Below are 21,482 nucleotides of genomic sequence, written 5' to 3' on the forward strand. Positions count from 1 at the left end.
CCGGCCCCGACCCCGACTCCGCGACCCCCAACTCTTCGACTCCGTTCATTAATAATTATTAATCATAATTCTCTTAATGGCGGGCGTTTAAAAACTGTTCGAGCGTCTTAATTGGTTTTGCTGCTTGGCTGAATGCTGAATGCCGGATTGTAGGTGGAGGTGGGGCCACTGGCCAACTGCTGGCTAACTGCCTTCTGAGCCAACTTCCGCTGGCCAGAGAGCCATTTGACATGTGCATTGGATGATTGAGCTGCAGTGCGCGAGTATTTCCAGTAATTTGGGCTCATTAAAACGACTTCGAAAGAGAGGGACACACTGCAAGTGTCATTCGAAAGGGAGCGCGCGCGACATGTGGGAAATGAGCAGTAAAAAAGAAGAAACGAGAGGAGCCGGGAGAAGAGCAGCCAGGAAATCGAAAGACAATAGAATTGCGGCGGCGGCTTTCGGTAATTGTTGGCGTTGGTCATGGTGAACCGTAACAACAGCAACTGTCAGAGACCGGTCTCGGTCCCAGTCCCAGTCCCAGTCCCAGTCGCAGTCCTAGGGATAGGTACGATATTGCGACGACCCTACAAGTGCCCAGCGCTCTGGCTGATCGGAGCGGAACACGTGCGTGGGAGCAAAGGCTCTAATTAGGGCCTTTAAACAGCTGCCTCTCACTCGGCCCTCCACCACCACCACCTCCACTCCTTCTTGACCCTTTCCACATGCGTGTGTGGGTGTGTGTCTTCTCTTTTTTTTGGCATCTTTTTGATGTTTGCGTAGGTTTATGTAAATTACCCCGAGGGCCAAGGTTCCATGTCCATATAGACCATGTTAGAGGCGCAAATGATTCCTAGAAGGCAGCAACTGTAGCAGGAGCGGCAGTGGCAGCGGCAGAGGCAGAGGCAGCGGCAGAGACAACTCTTTCCTTTCATTCACTTTACCATCCGCAGGTTCCTTTCATTTGCATAGGAAACACAGTTAACAGAGGAAAGAGATCTATCGCATCGTATATGGCAGGGGAATGTGTGCACACCATACATATTTATCCAGGGTGACGCAAAAGATCTGAGAACCCGAGTTCCATAGAATATGTATTCGTTTGGGCTTTGACAATAACTCAAGAAGCTAGAGATCCTATGGTAATAGAATTAAAGGACTTTGCCGTGAACTTAGAACCATTGTTCTTAGGTTTTCTATTATATAGATCGTCCAACATAGTCCTTCAATTTCCCTCAAATTTCTCTAAGCTGGGGAAAAACCACAGATTCGAACACTTTGATTTAAATTTGTATGGTATAAATTGATGGTATATTTATATTTATAGTACTTTTAGCTTATTTTAAATATTTAATTTAATTTAATTTATATAAATATTTAATATTTAGTTGAAATATGCCATTTTTCTCTCAGCGTAGCTACAATTTACGGAGCTTTTATTGTATCCAAAAGTGATCCGAATCCTGTAAAACTCTATTGAAATGTACTTTTGGAAGATTTTTCCACGTACACCTCTCCAGTTGTAGTTGTTCCGCTAGTTTCTGGGTTCCGTGCGACTGCAAGAGAGCCTCTCCTACTGCATATTTGCTTTTGGAACCTCTCCTCTCGCAGGATTGCTTTATGACATTGCCGTAAACCCTTTTAGCGGCGTGCGCGGAAGGACCAAACACACACACACAGCGCTGAAAACAACAGTAAAACAGAAGAACAGCATGAAGAAGAGGCAGCCAAAGTAGAGGAAGAAAAGGGACCACCCATGCCCCGTCCCCCCGTTTCGGCCACTGTTGATTTTTCGCGGTCTAATAAAAACAGCCCAAACAACAAAACCAACAAAAAGAGTTGGTACGGGTTTCCCCTCAAAGAGTTGAGGCCGCGAGCGGCACATTGCACTCGATTGCCGCCGCCGCCGCCGCTCACTTTTCCACGGAAATCACGAAAACCCTTCGGTTTTCCGCCGTAGCCGCCGCCCGCTCAACCGCTTCGGGTGTGAGCATTTGCATAACGCCGCTGACGCTGACGCAGAAGCCAACGTCAGCGTTCAGTGGAGCTTTCGACTGGAGACAGACAGCTGTTGGTGGTGGAGCTTTTGATTGCAGAGTGGCTACGAGGGGAAAGGGAGTACTGGAGAGCCCTGGAGAGCGCGAATGAATGAATGAAGGAGCACTGTTGAGCGGGAGTAGGGGTTCTTAACCGATTCTTGTGCCCCGCCGAAACCGGTTCGCGACTGATCCGATCACCTGAGTGTTGGACTAAACTCAAACTTTGAGCTTTAGAGTGGACCACCAATGCAGAAGCACAGAAGAAAAAGGTCACCAAGACGAGACCTTTTTGCACTTCGATCATGGGTTGATCTTTTGTAGCGGCCAGTGGCATTATGTAGAAGTCTGCTGTATTTCGTATTCAACGATCGACCTAGTGACATACTAAAGCACAAGCACCCGATAGTACATCACAGGGGTACAATATTTCTCTTTAATTTGGACAATATATTCTTATATATAATATGTGTTATTATTACATCTATTAATGGAGGGCAAAGCTCACTCGATATGAGTCAAATATGGGGACCACGACGACCCAAAACTTGTTTATAAATCAGAGGGTATTCCACATTCCATTTTCCTTTTCTATATTGTGGTTTCAAGTTTATATTTTCAGTGTTTTGGTCCACTCAAATGCACGACAGAGTGCTTTGCCAGCCCTGGCCAGAGGCAAGCACAAAACCTGAACGTCTGTTTATGAGTCTTGAGTGACTGGTCCGGTCCGGTCCGCCCCACGCGGTGACGTAGTCCCCGTAGTAGCAGTGCGAACGGAACCGCATCGAATCGAACCCGCCGCCGATCAGGCCACCGGGCGCAAAGGCAAAGCCGCTCGCTCTGATAAGCTATCAGTCAGTGCCGCCCCCCTCAGACCCCACAGACCCCATGCCCCCGGGGTCCCGGGGTCCCGCCTTCCACGGGCAATAAATAAAGATAAAATGTATAACATTTTCGTTTCAAAATACGGGTAAAAAAAAAAGAAAGTAGCAAAGTTTATTTGAGGCATGCCCTGGTATATACAATGTGGCAAATGATGACGATGACGACGATGACATAGATGGGGCTAATAATGGGGCTGCTGCTGCCAACGACGGGGATGATGAGAGGGCGCTATAAGCAGTCGGCGACCTTGAGGTAAATGCGGTGTTCGCTGGCCAAAAGCGCGAACTTGGCATCGAAGCTGATGCGCTCGACAGTCTTCTCACAGAGCTCGACCCGGTGCCGACGCAGAAAGTATATGAGTCCCAGCTTTATCTGCAATTGGCCAATCTGCATCCCAATGCAGTGCTTGGGCCCGGCGCCGAACGGCAGATACGACATCGGGGCCTGATGTGATTTATTTTCGGCGCTAAAGCGCTCCGGATCGAAGCGATCCGGATCCGGCCAGTACTGCAAAAGAGAGATTTTACATTAAAAAAAAGCAAATCTAAGACAAAACTGTGAAAGGAGGTCTATCGGTCTTTGTGTTATTGCTAGTTTCTAGTACAGTTTGACATCGCCCTACTGTTCCTAATGATAGATAGTCGTGGGCTCTAGTTAAAAGTTCCTAGAACCATATAAAATATTAGATAGCAAAGTTCCATTAATTTCTGTGGTACCCGAAATTCGATTCGATAAGATTGGGGAAAACTAAATAGAACTTTGTATACCGTCAAATGAATTTGCCAATTAGTGACGCACAAAAAAACTAGTTCTATCTGGATAGCCTGCCTTTAGGGCTCGCTCCCATCCTCACCTTTGGGTCATGGTGTATGGCCAGATTGGATATATAGATGGGCATGCCGCGACGGGCATAGCACTCGGCGTGCGGACGGAGCGAGTAGAAGCGCTTCTTGTTAATGGGGGTGCACTCGCGCTCCAGCAGCGGCACAATGGGGTACTTGCGGTGCGTCTCCTCGACGATCATTTCAAGGTATTGCATCCGGCCGATTAGCTCGTAGCTGAGCGACCCGGCCGGGGACTCCTCGAAGGTCTCGCGTATCTCGCGCCGGAGCCGGGCCTGCATGAGGGGCTGTTTGGCCAGCTCGTAGAGGGCGAAGGAGAGGCTGGACGAGCATGTCTCGATGCCGGCCACCTCGAAGCTGGCCGCTTGGGCGGCCAGGAAGTCGCGATGATGCGTGAAGTGAGACTTGTCCTTCTGCAGATCCGCCTCCTTCTTGAGCGTTAGCAGCATCTCGATGAGATCGTTGCGCAGGTCGCCGCCGCGCTCCCGCTCCTCGATCACCAGCTGGATGACCCGGCGCAGAAACTCCGCATGCGGCTCCGTGAACAGACGGGGCCGCAACAGCGGCACCAGTTTGGGCAGGTAAAATATCACGAAAAAGTCAATTATCCGCCGCACATTCGGCCGGAAGATGTCCTGACAGTGTGAACCAATCTCCGACTGCGTGCTCCTCAGGCTATACGATCTCAGGCCGAAGGCGATGCTTGCGATCATGTCCGTGTTATACAGATCGCACACGTCCTTAATGCTCACGATCACGCCGCGTGCAGAGGCGTCGCTTCTCCGCATATCGCGCGTCAGTCTCTTCAGATAATATTCCAAATCGCAGCCAATCTGAAAGGAACCGCGAACAATTAGGATTGTGACATTTAAGATTATATCTCAATATACCTAGTATACGCTCAGATATGCTCAGAATAAAGCCATCTGCGATTCCATAAAGCTATACTCTTTAAAGAAGGGAATCTATCAATGTGATCTCATAATCTATTATTAAATCTCTCATTCATGAAATGCAAATTGCATGCAATACAAATTAGAGAAGATACAAGAGATAATACATAGGTGTGCTCAATCCATCATATATCTGATAGCTACCATGGGAACGATGGATCTGGAAGGGTATCTGAGACTTTCTTTCTACAAAGTTTTATTGTTTTTTCTGAATGCATTTAGCTAGATTTTGATCAATGTGAAAAAAAAACCAGTTTGTCATTTACACTAGGCAGCACGGCTATGCTATGATCTTTTTCATCGGTTTTATAACTTTTTGTTTGATTTACTGAAAAACTGCTTTCGGCACTATCCAACAAACTTTCGGTTAGTCAAAACAATTAGTGTGAATGTCTTTATTGTTAAGTTTGACCAAAAAAAAAAAAGGCACACCTGTCCGGATCTCACTGGCCAGCAAGAAATTTCGACTGCAAGTTTTTGTTTCTTCTTTTTTCAATTTTTTTTTTTTTTTGGCTTGGTTTAAACCTATCCACCAGGTTTTTGGTTTATATTAAAGTATTTTCAGAATGGTAAATTAGTAAAAATTTGTTTGTTTGATTGTTTAAAAAAAAAATCTTGACTTTAAACTTTAACAAATCCATAGAGATTGCAAATGAGTCGTTTAAAGCCTCTATAAAACACTTAATTAAGAAACAATAAACCGTATATCTAATCGAAAAAAAGAAATTTGACTGTTGTAAATTTTCAAGCCGGAACTAGCCGCTTTCAGTTATCGAGCAGCCACTGTATAGCATATATTCTCCGCGGGCCAACATTCGATACTTTCTGACCTTTGATAAGAGTATTCCAAATCAACGAAAGAAAGAAATATAAACAAGAAATACAAAAAAGAACCGATGATAAGGCGAAAATTTTGACAGCCTGGAGAGTCTCTTTTTTATCAGCGTGATATGGCTGCACTCCACACCTATAGCAGACCTATTCATATTGGTGGATAGTGCAAATATTCTCCGACACGCCTACTCGATCAGCGAGATAATATTTGCTTCCCCTCTTTAGCCCCTCATTTTGTTGGACAGTGTAGGTTTTAAAAGTTCGTGGCAGGCGATCGACCGACATCGAATGTTACTCTCTCTCTCTCTCTCTCTCCATCTCTGTTGCCCCATTCCAGTGACTCACCTCCTCCATCAGCGAGAACATTTGCTTAATCTTCGCCCCCGTAAAGACGGGGGACAGCCTCGTCCGTATTTCCCGCCACTCTGGCTGCTTGGCGAAGAAGAGGTTGAGCGAGCCCATCTTGTCGTGTCGCAGATCGCATTTGGCGAACCGATTCGAGAAGCTCACAAAGTCCTCGACGAGCACGGTCCGCACCAGCGACAGGTCCCGGATGAGGAGCGCCGGCTGGTGGAACAGGTAGATGCCCACGATGGGCTCATTGCGGAACCGCTCGTCGAAATAGAAGCGACGCAGCTGCAGCGCGAACGACTCCTCCAGACGCAGCACCTTGCTGAGGTTCCCCAACAGATGCGTCGGCTGCACGAACTTGACGCGACGCCGCTGCCAGTAGACATAGGTGCGGCGCGACCACACGAACACGGCCGTCAGGATGGTGACGATGGCCAGCAGTATGTTGGTGGAGTAGACCATTGTGGCGGTGGCGGAGAGAGATGTGATCTTCTCTCTGCTGGGGACGCTGTTTCTGCTGGCGTTGGCGTTGGCTTTGCTGCGACTGCGAGTGCGAGTGCTGTTACTGCGTGGAATTCCTTCTGTGTGTGCGCGTTTTTAGCTCGTTTTTTTACAATTAAATAAATAAATACTTAACAAAATTATATCACATTTGTACAAAAAAAGCCACTAAATGCTAACTATGCGACAATGAAGAAGCAGCAGCTTTCGCGGCAGAAAAAGGGAACCACGAAGAAGACAAACAACGCAAAAAGAGTCGCACAGAAAGAGACGCGCACAGACACACACACATACGGACAGACAAAGAGAGTACAAAAACGCGGAACCGGAACAAGAGAGAGCGTTGAACAAATAAAAGAATAGTAATAATAGTATTAATAAAAAAAGCACGCTAGTAAGCACCACAACGACGCCGGCACGACAGGCCCCAAAAAGCAACAGAACTGGCCGAGATGCCGACGCCGCTGCCCAGCGAGCACTACTATCAACAGGCAGCGGCAGCGACGGCAGCAGTGTATCAGCAAAACAAAGAAACAACAAAAAGCACAAAGCAAAACCGCAGCAACCGCAGCAGCAGAGAGTAACCTCAAATGCAGAGAGTGGCAGCAGCAGAGAGCAGCAGAACAGTTCACAGTCCACAGGCAGCCGACGCCGATGCTGACGCCCCCATCATCTCATGCTGATTAACCGCAAGAGTGTTTGCGGGGGGCAGAGGCAGACATAGCAGCCTGGGATCGCAGAGAGGCAGAAAGAACAAGAAAGAGAGAGCGAAGCTGTAGAATTGAAGTCGCGGCGCGACGCTGCGCTAAGCTAACGGCACAGTGGGATCGAAGTCGAAATGTACTGTTACTGAAATCAAAATTCTCGACATATTAGAATTGTTTCAACAAGCAAACATACATATGTATGTATGTATAAAGCATGCATACGAAAAGCAAGAGGTTGCTCGCTGCAACCACAATATATCGAAAACCAACCAAGTTATGAAAATTTTTCAATTAAATCAATTCCAGATAGATCTGCAGTGTGGACGATGGCACTGTCTCAACACTTTTGCTCTACTGTACGTTAGTTATTCAGCAGAGAGCGAAATAAAATGCGAGCTGCAGAATTGCAGTCGCGGTCGCTGCGCTGCTTTCTTTTCTGGCACATGGCAATCAATCCACAATTGAATCGGAATGGAGCAAAACAAAGTAAATTTATGCATATGTATGTATGAACATTTAAAAGCAATACGGAATGCTCGCAATTATTTGCAATGGGATACAACAGAAGAGTAGTTTCTGTTAAACATATTTATGTATGTACAATCGCCCAGCATTTTTTTCCCCACTGTACTCGAATGGTTAAGAGCACAAAACAGACCGCAAATAAAACTGACGATTAAAAGCAAAACAGCGATAACAATAGCAGCGCAGAAACGTGGACTGCTGCCGCTAGTGCTCCACGTGACGACGTCGCCCGCGTCAGCGACAGCGACAGCGAAGAGAGCGTCAGAAAAAGAATGGTTCGTTCGCTCGCGTGGGGACAACGATTTAAAAATAAACTTGCGAATTCTCTTCAACTTTTTTGTAGCTGTTCTCTTCTCTCTGTGCTCGTTCTTTTTCTTGTGTTCTTTGCGGTTCAGCTGATTTTGTTTTTCTTTCACGCGGCGCTTCTGCTGGCAGGGCTGGCTGCCAGGGCACATATGACCCCGACCAGGGCTGCACTTTCTACGAAAGCAGCACTGGTAGGAGCGTGAGTGGGCGCCAAATTTGATTTCAATAATACTTTTTACTCAATATTTCGCAATTCTTCCTCTCTCTTTCTTTAACAGAAAGAGCAACTGTTCTCCGTTTCTCACTCTCCCTCTTTGCACGAACGGACATCAGCACTTCCTCTTCCCCATCGAGCAACTCCTCTCTTTCTTCCTTCAAGGACAGGAAAAAGGAAACTCCATTTACAACAATTGACAGAAATTTGCACTTTTCTGGAAAACTTTCACATTTCTCAAGATTTTGCCCTGCTCTCCCCACTTCCTTCATATCATATCCTTCTCTTTCACCTCCTCCTTCATGGGTAAAGAGCGTGCCACAGTTACAGTTACAAATGTGCAACATTTCCGGTGTGGCGCCGCTTGGGGGATAGCCAAAAACTGTTTTGGCCACATTGATGGCTGCATATACTCCATACATATGTTGGCAAGAGAAAGAGTGAGAGAGAGGGAGAGAGTGAGGTAAGAAGCGGTGTGAGAAAGAGGCCGGGAGCGTGTGTAAAGGAGTGGAGTCTTGCTTTGATTAAATTTCACGCACGACCGCCGCTTCGCCAGGGGGAACAGAGGTTCAATTTGGATTTGGAGACTTTTTGGGGAGTGAGCGAGAGTGAGAGAGCACACACAGAGACACACAGACACGCGTTCGCGTTGACATTTACCGCTGCATTTCGATTTGCATGTGCCTTGCGGATGGTTGCGTTGGAGGGGGGGCTAGAATGAAGTAGAGGCGGCGATACCCTACCAGAGAAAGGTATGTTGACTTTTAGCACATGTTTGTCACGAAACTGTTCCAATATCGTGGGCATCATTTATGTTTCTAAAATTCCATTTTATGTCTATGCGTTTAAGCATATATGTATGTATGTATGCAAAACACCCATATATATATGGTTAAAGGGTATCTAAGCCGCCGGCTGCCGAAGCTGAAATTTTATGTGTTATTTGCACTGTCGCTTTGTCGCTGCTTCGTCGCTGCTGCGTCGCTGGCGATATGTCAATAATCGTTGTTGCTTATGCACATAACGGCTCTGCAAATACAGGGGCGCACTTGTCGCAGCACCCATCACCCATCGCCCGCTGTCCACACCCCCTGGTCGCTTGGTGCACCCCCGCCCACACCGTACACCCCATCAAAATCCGCTGAGCGAAAATCAAAGCCGTCTCAATCAACAAACAAAGAGACAAACAAACAAACAAACAAATAGTGAGACCGGAGAGCGGGGGAGAGGAAGACAAACATTTGTGTGCGCTTTTCCCGCCCAAGGAGTGGGCGTGGAGGGGAGGTGGCGGAACGGAACGGGTGGCATTTGCTTTTCCTATTTAGTTTTGGCTGCAACTTTGTTTTCCTTCCATTTACGCTATTGACATTGGAAATCTTTTAATTATTGTCACGCCTCGCATACACCCTTCCACTCTTCCTTCGGCATAGTTTCCCCCGACCGCCCCACCCGACACCCACTTGGTGTGGGAGTGGCGTCAGGTGGTGCCGGTGATGATGGTTCGGCATGTCGTGAGGATTATATGGGGATTAGTTCTCGAACAGTGGGAGGGTATACGATCCAAGAAAAGCTCCACACAACACACTCGCTGCTGCTGCTGCTGATGCTGAGGGATGGAGAGCCTCCGGTCCCTTACCTGCCGCCACAGACAATAGTTTCCCAACTGATTTCCCCTCTCCCCTTGAGGGAAGTTTCATTCCCATATCTGTTCGAACGCTTCAGTGGGCTATGTCTTCCACATTCCACATACATATCTCTCAAGGAGCGATCTCCCTGGCTGATCTCATTGATCCTTCCACCTGCCCGCATTCCATGAGGATGCCGCACTGACCAGCGCCTACCGTACCTCCCGCTCTTTTGGTCCATGCATGGTCCAGTAATCTCTCTATTTCGGGGGCAAATCCTTGCACATGTGCGCGCCCTTGATGTTGCACCGCCTTCAGCGGCGGTGCAGCGGGGAGGGGAGTGAGTGTGTGGCATGGATAAAGTGCGCAAAATAGATGCGTAATTTGACGTTAATGTTACGCTAATAATAATCTGTCAGCCGGCATTAGATGGGTAGATGGGTAGATGTGTAGATGGTAGATCCTCAGATTCTCGGATCCTCGGATCCTTCGGCAGCTGATCTTTATCGAATACACTCACACACACGCACTCCCTTTTGATGCCGATCGTGTAATGTGCTTAGCCCTTCTTTGGACTCACTCCACTGCTACTTTGCTCTCTCTCTCGTCCGCTTTCTTTTCGCTCTTTGTTGTGTTTGCCATTTTGACGGGTTTCGATTACGTTCTGCTTCAGCCTCCCTTCCCCTACTCTCTCATCGGCCTGCTCTCTCATGTGTGTAATCCACTCTGCTCGTTCGTTGCGTTGCTCAATGTTAAATGGTGCGCGCCTAAGTTGAGCAAATTTCCCCAAGGCCTCGAAGGACTTTTGCGCACGCCCCTCTTTGTCCCATTTAAGAAGATACTGTTTTTTATGCCCTCGCAAAGAGTATTACTATTTACACCAGATGTTTTGCAGCGCGGCCAAGGAGCCACGAGGCCCTGCATTTACATCAACACAAAAGCTTTCGCCCAGAAAGAACATCGTTCTAAAGAGGAGACGTTTATTCAGTCGGAGAGTAAAATTTCTCTTCAAAACTTTCCTGTGGCAAAAGTTCAAGCTCAAGGTTCAAACGCGTTAGCCGATGTAAAGACGTAAATCCCAAATCCCAAATGCCAAACGTGCGAGAAGTGATTGCAAGATCAGGGGCAGGGGTGGCCGAATCGTGATGCATTTATTACAACAGCAAATACAACAGAAAGCTTCGTTGCGATTGCATGTGTGTGAGTGATGAATAGGATGTCCGCTAATGCAAGTAAAGCTTAACCAAAGCACAGATCGAGAGAGCGATAGCGAATCGAAGAGAAGCGCGATTTGAAGACGAGAGAGAGTGAGCTTCTGCATAGGCCGCTGCCGTGCGTGAGAATATATATGTACATATGTATATATGTACATATGTATATACGTAGATGTCAAAGGTATACAGTGGGCAGTGAAAATGACAAACAATAACTGGGATTTATACATATGTATATATGTATTTAACTGCTGCCTTACCACTGGCTATGATCTATGTATGTTTTAATGGGTAATATAGTAACGGCTGATTAACCCAACAGCTAGTTAAGATTATTTTCTTGTTTTTTTTAAACTTACCAAGAGAAAAAAAGGAGGATAACCCTGTGTATGGACCTTGACTGTCCACAACGCACAACGCGAGCCTGCCCGCCCATAAAGTCAAAACCCAACAAATGCAAAGTCAAAACGCAGACCAAAATCCTCAAGAAGCAAAAACCCAAAACATTAAAAAGAACTTAGAAAAGTGGAAAGGAATGGAATGGCACGGAAAACAATCCTTTCCAGGAACCCTTTCCAGCCCAAAAAATGGCACCCAAATTCGAGCGATTCCAGCGGCGGCGGCGGCCCTGCACTAGAAACCTACAAACCTAAATAGATCGGGTCAAGTTCTCGGTAAAGAGTTGACCCCTAACCCAAAAAAAATGAACACATAAAAAACATAAAGGCGAACAAAAAAATCACAGAAAAAACTGGCACGCAAAAAATTACAGAAATACAAGGCTGCAAAAAAGTGGACAAAAAAAGAAGAGAAGAGAAACGGATCGTAAAACGCGATTCCTGGTAGCGTAGGTAACGGTTCACTCAGCTTAACCCCTTTCTGGACCGGGCGGAACAATTGCAAATTGTATTTGTAGAGCGAAAAGGGGTTAAAAAACAGGCAGAAAGAGAGAGTGTGAGAGAGAGTGAGCGTGAGCGAAAGGGCGGGCGGGTTCGGTCTGCTTTCATTCCTGTTATGCTGCTGTTTTTTTGGGTGAAGAAGGATATTTTCAGGTATCCGCTGATGCTATGTTCATCCTTGTAAATTATAACAGGGAGCAGGACCCTGTTATGCTGTTCCTTAAGAACAGCTCTTTTGAGCAATATCCCTTCTTACTGATTTTTCTTCATTTTATCGTATGCTCATAGGTTTGAAAGTTTTACAGCAGTCCTGTTCCAAAGCTCCCGCTGCTCCGCTCTTTCTGTTACTATAAATCTGTAAATCTGTCCCTGCTCTGTTAGTAGTGCTGTCTCTCTCTCTCTCTGGTTTTGCTCTGCTTCTCTGCTGCTTTCAGGTCTGTTTTTTTTTTAGCGGATCGTAAAGTAATAAAAACATAAAAAAGACGAACGACCGACCAGGACATAAATTAGAGAAAGAACAAAACAGTAAAATGTGGAACGGGAACGGGAACACATGCCAGGACGAAGGGTTAAAAAAATGCGTGCACTTTTTTATGACTTGGTCAGCGAATGGGTTAAGCAATGCCCAAAATAGCAATCGATTTTTCTGGTTAATTTTTATGCCCGTTGTTTTTTTTTCGGGACTATTTTGCTTCAGATTTGTTGTTCGAGTTTTATGCTCGGGACTTTCGATATTCGTATCTTGCCTTAGTTTTTTTTCGGGATTACTTTAGTTTCTTTTACAAATTACTTTGGTATTTGTTGTCTATTTTTGGGAAATTGTAAAAACTGCTGGCTGCTGGCCTGGACAATGGTACAATTTTTGTTGTGTCTTGACTTTGGTAGGCAGCGGACTTTTTTCATCTTGAAGATGAGCATTTTCCAGCATTTTTCGAGGGCCGCTTAACATAAAGGCGCAATTACCATTAACCCCTTTGTGGGCCCCTGACTTAACCCCGCGGGACTCGGTTGACTTTCCAAGATGCCGACCCGACAATAAAACTGTCGCATAAGTCAGATCCGCGCCGGGTTAAACAATGCCGAGAACACCGCACAGCCGACACAAAAATTATAAATATTAATATTTTCCCTCGCTTAATATCTTAACCTGCTGTTTGTCTGTCTTTCTTAATATTTCTTAATATCTTAACCTGCTGCTGCTGTCCGTTTGCTTTGATGATCCCTCTCGGTCCGGCCCCAACTCTGCTGCATTTTTTTCAATTAATTTCTTTTTTCTCAGGCTGTCTGTCCAGTGCGCCATGTGTTCCACTCTGCCCGAGAACGGGGGAAGAGAGAGGCTGATAGTTGGTCTACACTCGTACGAAGGAAAGGGACAGAAGGAGAGCCACTGACCAGGGCAGAGAGGGGCCTCAACATTTTTATGGGCCCTAACAAATTTGTACAAATTGCTGTGGTATCGGCTCGATGGCTCTTCCTTTTCCTCTACCCATCTCTGTCGCCCTCACTCGTTCACGCCATCTCCCTCTCCCTCTCTCGCAATTAGTGTGGTCGTGTTGAGACACCAAAATTGGGCCACACTGTTCTCCGTGGTGGCTCCATGTGAAAAAGGCCCGTCTCCCATCTCGGCTCGTCTCAATCGGTAAAAATCACAAAAACGAAAAGGCACAAAGAAAATCGAAGGAGAAAATCGTTGAATGACCATGGAAAACCCATCGAAGTTGTTATGCTCTAATTAAATTTATTTCTTTGGATGGAAATAATTGAGGGAAATCAGGAAAAAGCCAAAGGTGTGGGAGGAAAAGCAAGTGTTTTTATTGCGGGAAATCTTCAATCGAAGAACCCGAATGATAGGATTTAAATATCTCCCTATCGTCTGATATTTTACTCATTTGGACGATGCTCGTGAGCTGTATCTACAGGATACAGTATACGGTATGCCAAAAGTGTGAAGCCCTTTAATAACGGCAGACAAGGCCCTTTGTTTTGGGCTTTACGGACCAGTCGTGGTCCAGAGACTATTAGGCTGCCACACACAAAAGAGTTCACACGGTGCATGGCCCCTGTATTGTACCGCCCCCGACCTGCCGCCTGATTGCACTGCCCTTGTGAACGCCTCAATCAACATGTCGTGGCCATGTCTAAGCCGATGGAAGCCATTCTGGCCAACATTTGGCCACAAGTGCAAGCCCACAAAATGCAGTTGGTTTTGTCTGTGTTTGTCCAGTCGAAAAGTGCAACACAGTGGGGTTCCTCTCCATCTCCGACCACCTTTCATAATGCCTTTATCCGTATCTATCCTCCACCTCCAATGCTCCCAGCCCCCCACCATCCGACCCAATCGAGACAAACAGTTTTGAGGACCCGAAAAGTGCAAAGGACAAAAGTCCAGGAAGAGCCCGAGCAACGCAAGGACTTTGGGGCGAGGACGAGCGACGAGGGACGAGGGACCTTGGGGGCCTGTAATGAACACCCCTTTAAGCTCCAGTCTGAAAATCGCCTTAATTAAGGTGAAATATTAATGCACTCGAATCCAGGACGGGGATACCGACTTTATTTAATAAAATCAATTTCATATCATAAATTTTAATCTGCCACATGAGGCGGCTCTTCAGCATGGAGCAGGGGTGCTGGGGGTTGAAGCTCCTGCTCCATCAGTTGGGTGCCACATATTAATTCCTGTTTCGCACTCCTCGTGCGTTTTACGGACATGCCGTAAATAGTTGCCAGGATGTTGCATGGCTGTCTTCCCCATCCCCCTCCACTCTCCGCTCTCCACTCTTGCTGCCGCCGCGTTGCTGCATTTATTAATAATTATAATGTCTGCGCTTGTCCTGTGCGTCCTCTCCTCTGAATTTTGGATCCTTTTTTGGTGCGGGCTGGGGACGGTAGGGCAAGGTCCTGCAGTTGCCGTTTCAGTCCGAGGTTTGGTATCCTCCGACCTCCGGCATTCATAAATCGCAGCTCATTTCGGTGTGGCCACGGAATGCACACGCATAATTATTTCGGCCTGCAGTTTTGGCTGTGGCCTCGAATCTGGCCGTTGATTGGGGGGCGGATACGGCCATGGGTACAACAGGGTAGCCGGCAACATGGGGAAACAGAAATGTGGCAGACAGGAGACGGGAGGCAGGAGATAGGAGTGTGTGCCAGCGTGGCTTGCCCCAGCTTAGAGCCATTTTTGGGTGGACACGAGATGGTCGTGGGATGGTGTGGGATTCGTTGGAGAAGAATGCAGAGGATGCACACATATACTCGTATGTCCCTTATTTTGCATTCAAATTAACTGAAGTTTGAGGGAAAATCTTTATTGGGAAACTCTGCTCTGCTCTTCGATCATTTCTGGATCTCTGCGGTCTGAGGTCTATCCTCATGTGGCAGCACCAATTTAGTTGTAAATTTATAGGACAGAAGCCGAGATTAGTTTGCATAGTCTATGCCACTGCTGCCATCTCTTATCCGCTTTTTATGAGCCCCCGAGAAGGAAGGCGGAATCAAAAGTAGATGTAGCCCGAAAACAAGGGATGAGTCAGGACAGAGTCTGAAACAGGGGCTAAGGATGAGGATGAGGATGAGCTGCTGGGGGCAATTGAATCCGAGGCGCGAAATTGCGAAATTAAATTTGCAGTTATTGCCCAACCATGGAGAATTGGTTAGCACAGTCTGTCTAACGGTATCGATGGTATCTCATGCCCCTCGGCCCCTGCCCCTGCCCCTGCCCCTACCCCTGGCCACAGTAATTGCCACAGTCACGGATTGAGTAAGACATCCCGGCATTCGGAGGCTGAGAACGGGAATGGAAACTGCAGTGCAGATGTATCTCGGTATTTGTATCTATATCTGGGAGCTGCTGCTCTTTTGGCTGGCAATTTTATGGCATTATAAATGGCCTCTTACCATTTGCATTGAAATGGCGTCATCTGGTTAACCCCAAGAAAAGAAGGAAGCCCCAAATAATGGCCTTCTAAGAAAAGGATAATGAAAGGAAGAGGTTTGTAAAGCTACAGATACTTTCGGATTAAAACTGCAACTGTAACTGAAAACTAATGAAAAAAACAGGAACAGTATACTGCCTGCTATGATATTCTAAGAAATTTGATAGGTACCAAAAACCATAGCTGCAATAGGAAGGATCATTATACCAAAAGTAAATGAATAAAAAATCTTTATTATTAGCTACGTAATTTTACTGTTATATTTGGATAGTCTTCTTAACAGTAGAATATATGTTATAAATGTACATATGTATATTCCAGAAGACAACCCCCGGCTCACTCGCTTCTCGCGCTCGGCTCGCTGGCGCCAGAAAGATATAAAATAAAAGTAAATAATAAAGGAAATAAAAGAATTCACAAAGCAAAGAGCCACGAACGGTATTGTATTAACTTTCCGGCAAGGAAATCGTTTCATAAAATTCATTCGTCACCAAAAACCGCTTTAAAGAGCACCGGGATACGTGTATCTCTCTCCGGGGTAGATGGATATCCCTTGCCTGGTGCCGTTTCAAAAGAGTTTCATATTTGGTGGCACCAAATATTCCCTCCATTTATTTGCATCACCTCGTCTGCGCCCTTCCTTCGGTCGTGTCTCAAAGTGAATCGCTGAAATTGCCACCAAAAAGCAATTGTGGAGAGGAGAAATCCATTTCAGGTTATCCGCGAATTTCAATCAGTCCCAGGCGGCCTTCATTGACAACCAAATGGGGATTGGGTTTGGGATTTTGGGGGGGAGGGAATGGTGTTCGGGAGTGAGGCAGTCAGGGAGGTGGCTCTTTTGGGCCGCATAAAAATAAACACAAAGGGCATACGTGAGATGCCGGAGATACAGTTGGGGGCTGTAGCACACGCTCCACTCGATTTAAAGGCATTTTGAAAATATTCACTCGGTGAAAAATTGCCCTAGGAAAATCCACTTAAGCAGCTTTGACAAAACTACCGAAGAAGTTGATGAAGACTCTTTGGGTGGGTGCCAGTGGATGCAGATACAGATACAGAGCAAGCTAGAGCTACAGATACAGATACATCCACAGCTGGCTAAGATTTATGGCATCTTTTACATGGCAACCCGTCAGCCTCCCCGCCCCCTTCACCCTCTCGAAAGAGTTGTGCGTACCAGAGGCAGGGAATCTAGGGAAAATCTCATCAAATTTGTTTAAATGCCCATAAATCTATTCGGGCAGCTGCAGCCTCTAAAAAGCGGGGAGGGGAGTGCAGGGGGGTTGATGGGAGGATGGCGTTGATCGGGCTTAAGCTTCGTGTAAACAATCATTAAAAATCATTAACCATTGGCGCCACTTTCTCATAATAAACGATGCTCCGTAGTTACCGAAACTCCCCGAGCTGAAACCGAAACGGAAAGCGAAAAAGCTGCAGATAGATACACATGTATCTGGGAGATACTCTGGCATCAGTGCATCTTTGTTTATGCAATGGCAGCGTGAGAAATTCGCCAAGCCCCACGCCACGCCACACCACGCCCCACGCCCCACCCTCTAGACCTTTGGCTCTTCTGGCAGGCCATAAAAACCGCGTTAGCCATAAACAAAAATCAACGCAGAAGCACAAAAAAAATTTCAAAACAGAAATTATTTGGTTTTCTGGTCATGCCCGAAAGAGCAAGGCGCCAAACTACAAGATACATCTACGAGTGCGAGTGCGAGTGCGAGTACGAGATCCATTCAAAAACACACAGACAAATCTATGCCCGTACTTTCGGCCCCAAGTCGATCCACCAAACAGAACCGATTTTTTATTGGAAACATTTTTATGGGACGGCGTTTTTATGGCCCAGGCTCCCAGTACAAAAACAAAAAGAGAGAGAAAAACGAGAAATACGAAAACCATCGCGTAACAAAATAGCAAATCGAAAACATCCAAAATAATTAAACAACAAATTGCGCACAAAACCAATAAACAAAATATAAAACAAAGAGAGTGAGGGAGAGGGAAAAACTAAGGAGGGAATATGTTTGGATGGAAAACCGGGAAAGGGGAAGAGATAATCAATCAATTGGAGTGTGGGAGGAGTGGCCTTGTTAGGGCATCATTTCATGGATCCATGGTATATGATAAATGGGCTACTATTTGGGGTTCAAAGTTCGTTTATTAAAGGAACTCGTTGATCAAAGAGGATTTTTAAGAACCATTCTGGATGGCCTGGAGAACTATTTTCTGTGCGTGATCTCTTCCTGACTAAAAGTCGACTAAAACCCCTATACAACATCATAAATAGTCTATTTTACCCTAGTAGAGGGGAAATTTCAGAGTGTTTTCTTCTTCTCCTCATGTCAATGGATTTCTCATAGCGTGTGTGCCCCATGGACTATCCAGAGTAAGCTCTTGATCCTCACTGATTAAAATCAAAATAGCACATAAATTGTCTGAACCTTGTAGACCTTTTGATCCAGATCTAGAATCCAATAACTATATCCCATACTGCACTCATTCGATAACCTATTTTATTTCTTAAAGAAAATCTATTAAACTCTTGCATTCTTTATCAATAAACAGACCTGTAAAGCTTGGTTTAAGCCCTGCTTTCGCCTCACTGTAATTCCCAACTGGTTCTGGCATGGCGGAGGTGATCTTCCGTGGGCTTTTGACCTACATATCGTATACCTCTCGCGCCTTGGTGTAAGGGTATATGTATATAGTGATTTGGACGTAGTGAATCTATTCTCAACTATGGCAGGGAAATGCTTTACGGCTGTTCCCCTCCTTGTTGCAGTTTCGTCGGGCTCTTGAGTCCAAGGGTACTTTCGACTTTGGACTAAATGAAAAATAGCGAATGGTAGGTTTCAATTGTTTATTTTTAGGTAGAATAATTACTTCATGTTCGATGGAATATGACATTTTTTTCAACAATCAATCTCACATTTCATGGGGAAAAGACATCCAACCTCTAGTGTGCTTATAGGGCTGGAGTGTAGCTTAATCTACCCATCCTCATACCAATTTGAAACTCCCTCAATTCCAGACAAAAACCAGCAGCTTAGAAGCTACTTACAAGTATTCAAATAAACAAGAAGCCGCAACCACATCCCCAATCTTTTTTTATACCCATATACTGTACATGTCTCCAACCAAATCTCAATTGTTTCGAGACTCTCCCCCCCAGCCCGTCCGACACGGAGATGGAGCTATAAATCTGAGCGTCAAACGGGGAGCGCCATGGAATAATCAGAAATCAATACAATCTGCGTAATATGTTTTATGCGTTTGGCTTCTACTGGGTCTGGCTCTGTCTTCTTTGCCATTTTTCCAAGCAATTGAGTTTGATGATGCCACACATATCCCACTCCTGCCTCCCGCCTCCCTCTACCCGCCTCCTGCCTCCTGCCTCCTGCTACTCTCTCGATTAAGCCGCAGCCCGAGGGCCATGACGTGACTTTTGCCTTTTCTTTTGCTGCTCTCGACGATAATCAAAAATCACGCACACAATGGATCCTGTAATAGTTGAATTGAATTGCCCTTTGCCTGTGTGCTGTGGCTCTGTGGGTCTTTGGGTGGTTGTGTTCCAGCATGTCCTTGTCTCTCCCCCCCAGACTCCATGTTGACTTTATTGGCCTCATTGCAGGAGGAAAACGAGAAAGAGGATGAGAATGAGGATGACGATGAGCTGCAACTCCCATTTCCTACACCCCCTCACCACCTCTATGACATGCTTTGACATAGCCGCCCCACCCCAGCCGCCTTCCCCAGAACCACTCTCCGGCACCCCAAACAAAACGACCACGCCCCCCACTCGGCCGGGGCCCAAGACAACCCTCATGGGCACATGGCGGCATCGGCATCATTACACGGCCGCGTCGCACGCAAAATTGTGCGAAATTTGGTGAGCCGCGTGTGGCAAGTCGTGTGGCGGATTCAATTCGCAAACTTTCCAGCCCCAGATACGCGTAGAAGTACACAGCTACAGATACTTTTGCCTCCCGCCTCCACCCAGAATACAGACCAGAACCCATTCCCATCCTCTGAGCTCAGCTTTGTTCTTTGGGAGTTTGGGAAAACATTTAAAGAGCGATTGGGAAACAGCAGCAGCAGCTGATGGAACACTAGTAGAGTACGGATGGGTCTTTGAAATGTACTGCAAAAGGGACACGTGAAAGGCATACAAATTATATGTGAGAGTATATTCAGACTTGATGCAAATTTGCAATATAAATTGACAGCCATATGGCTGTTTCCTTCTGATAAAGATCTTATATGAGAAATTTCTGATAAAGCATTTCCATTCTGGCATTACGTTTCAGTCTTACATAACAACATGAAAAAGTCAAATTTTGAAAACAAATTTGTTCTATTTTAATAGCTATTAAGTAGCCCTATGTTCATCAAAAAAATTACAACAATTGAACATACGGTTTTAAAAATACAAGCCAAAATATGACCTGACCTTTCGTTACAAAAAAATAAGAGGTGGCCTTTGGAATTGGATTACAAAATTTAACTGTGCGAATTGAATGGGACCATATGTACAAGATTTTGTATGCTTATAGATGAAGTATTGATCGTTGATTTTCCATGTTAACAAATTTAAGAACCTTTCTGCATTTTATACCCGATACTCAAAATGAGTATATATTAGGGGTATATTAGATTTGTGGTGAAAATGGAAGTGTGTATCCACACTCCTGTGATATCGGACCTTGACGAGTTAGTTTCAAAATTTCGACACACCTCCTTCCGCCCCCGCAAAGGACGAAAATCTGGGGCATCCACAAATATCAGAGACTATTAAGGCTAGAGTAACCAAATTTGGTATCCACACTCCTGTTAGATCTTACTATAAAACGTATATTTCAAAATTTCGTTCCCTTCAGTTTTTTTAAAAAGTTTTTTGAGTGAATAATTATACTATAAAAGTCAAAAATAATAATTATACACTAAAAATCAAGAATAATAATTATTCAATAAAAATCAAAAATAATAATTATTCAATATAAATCAAGAATGATAATTATACAATAAAAATCAAAAATAATAATTATGATAATAATTATTCAATAAAAATCAAAAATAATAATTATTCAATAAAAATCAAAAATAATAATTATTCAATATAAATCAAGAATAATAATTATACAATAAAAATCAAAAATAATAATTATGATAATAATTATTAAATGAAAATCAAAAATAATAATTATTCAATAAAAATCAAAAATAATAATTATTCAATAAAAATCAAAAATAATAATTATACAATAAAAATCAAAAATTGTTATAATGATAATTTTATGTCTCTCTCGCACGCATTCCTTGTCGTGTCGTGCAATATTAGCGCCGTCTGGTGGAGGAGAGCCATGCTGACTAAGTATCGGGTATAAATGTAGAGACTCACAACGTTCCCGTTTTGTTATAAGTCCAAGGAGGCGTCACCAAATTTCGGGGTAATAAAACTTAAAAAATATGTCGTTGGTTGAGCTTGTGCCAATTTTCTGGGATTTTTTGTAGATAGTTTAATATGTCAGAGACACAACGCTTCTACTACGGGGGAATTCTCAAGGAAGAACTCCTTGAATGCACAAAGGACTCCATTGGAACACCCAGAACTCCCACCATCTCGAGATATGTACAGCACCAGAAATCGTTAGATTGTTCGGCCTGTCT

At 45.1% G+C, this 21,482-nt stretch overlaps 1 protein-coding gene across 2 annotated transcripts; it reads right to left on the minus strand.

The window, feature by feature from the left end:
• Positions 1–2,983: 2,983 nt before the first annotated feature.
• LOC108164711 (probable cytochrome P450 6v1) lies at positions 2,984–6,902 on the minus strand. 2 transcript variants are annotated; one of them, XM_017300587.2, is made up of 3 exons: positions 5,878–6,902; positions 3,757–4,578; positions 2,984–3,410 (listed from the first exon to the last, which is right to left on the minus strand). In XM_017300587.2, the coding sequence occupies exons 1-3, from the start codon at positions 6,343–6,345 to the stop codon at positions 3,132–3,134; spliced, it is 1,569 nt and encodes a 522-aa protein (XP_017156076.1). In that variant the 5' UTR covers positions 6,346–6,902; the 3' UTR covers positions 2,984–3,131. The 2 variants fall into 2 exon arrangements, with proteins under 2 accessions (XP_017156076.1, XP_017156077.1); XM_017300588.2 differs by lacking the exon at positions 5,878–6,902 and adding an exon at positions 4,636–4,676.
• Positions 6,903–21,482: the final 14,580 nt, after the last annotated feature.

The sequence above is a fragment of the Drosophila miranda genome, chromosome XL, assembly GCF_003369915.1.
Source record: "Drosophila miranda strain MSH22 chromosome XL, D.miranda_PacBio2.1, whole genome shotgun sequence".
Taxonomy (NCBI): Eukaryota; Metazoa; Arthropoda; class Insecta; order Diptera; family Drosophilidae; genus Drosophila; species Drosophila miranda.

Coding starts and splice junctions, on each gene's coding strand:
- LOC108164711 (XM_017300587.2), bottom strand. CDS start 6,345: ATGGTCTACTCCACCAACATACTGCTGGCCATCGTCACCATCCTGACG. Junction 4,579..5,877: donor TGTTCTCGCTGATGGAGGAG/GTGAGTCACTGG, acceptor GGTTCCTTTCAG/ATTGGCTGCGATTTGGAATA. Junction 3,411..3,756: donor CCATACACCATGACCCAAAG/GTGAGGATGGGA, acceptor TCTCTTTTGCAG/TACTGGCCGGATCCGGATCG.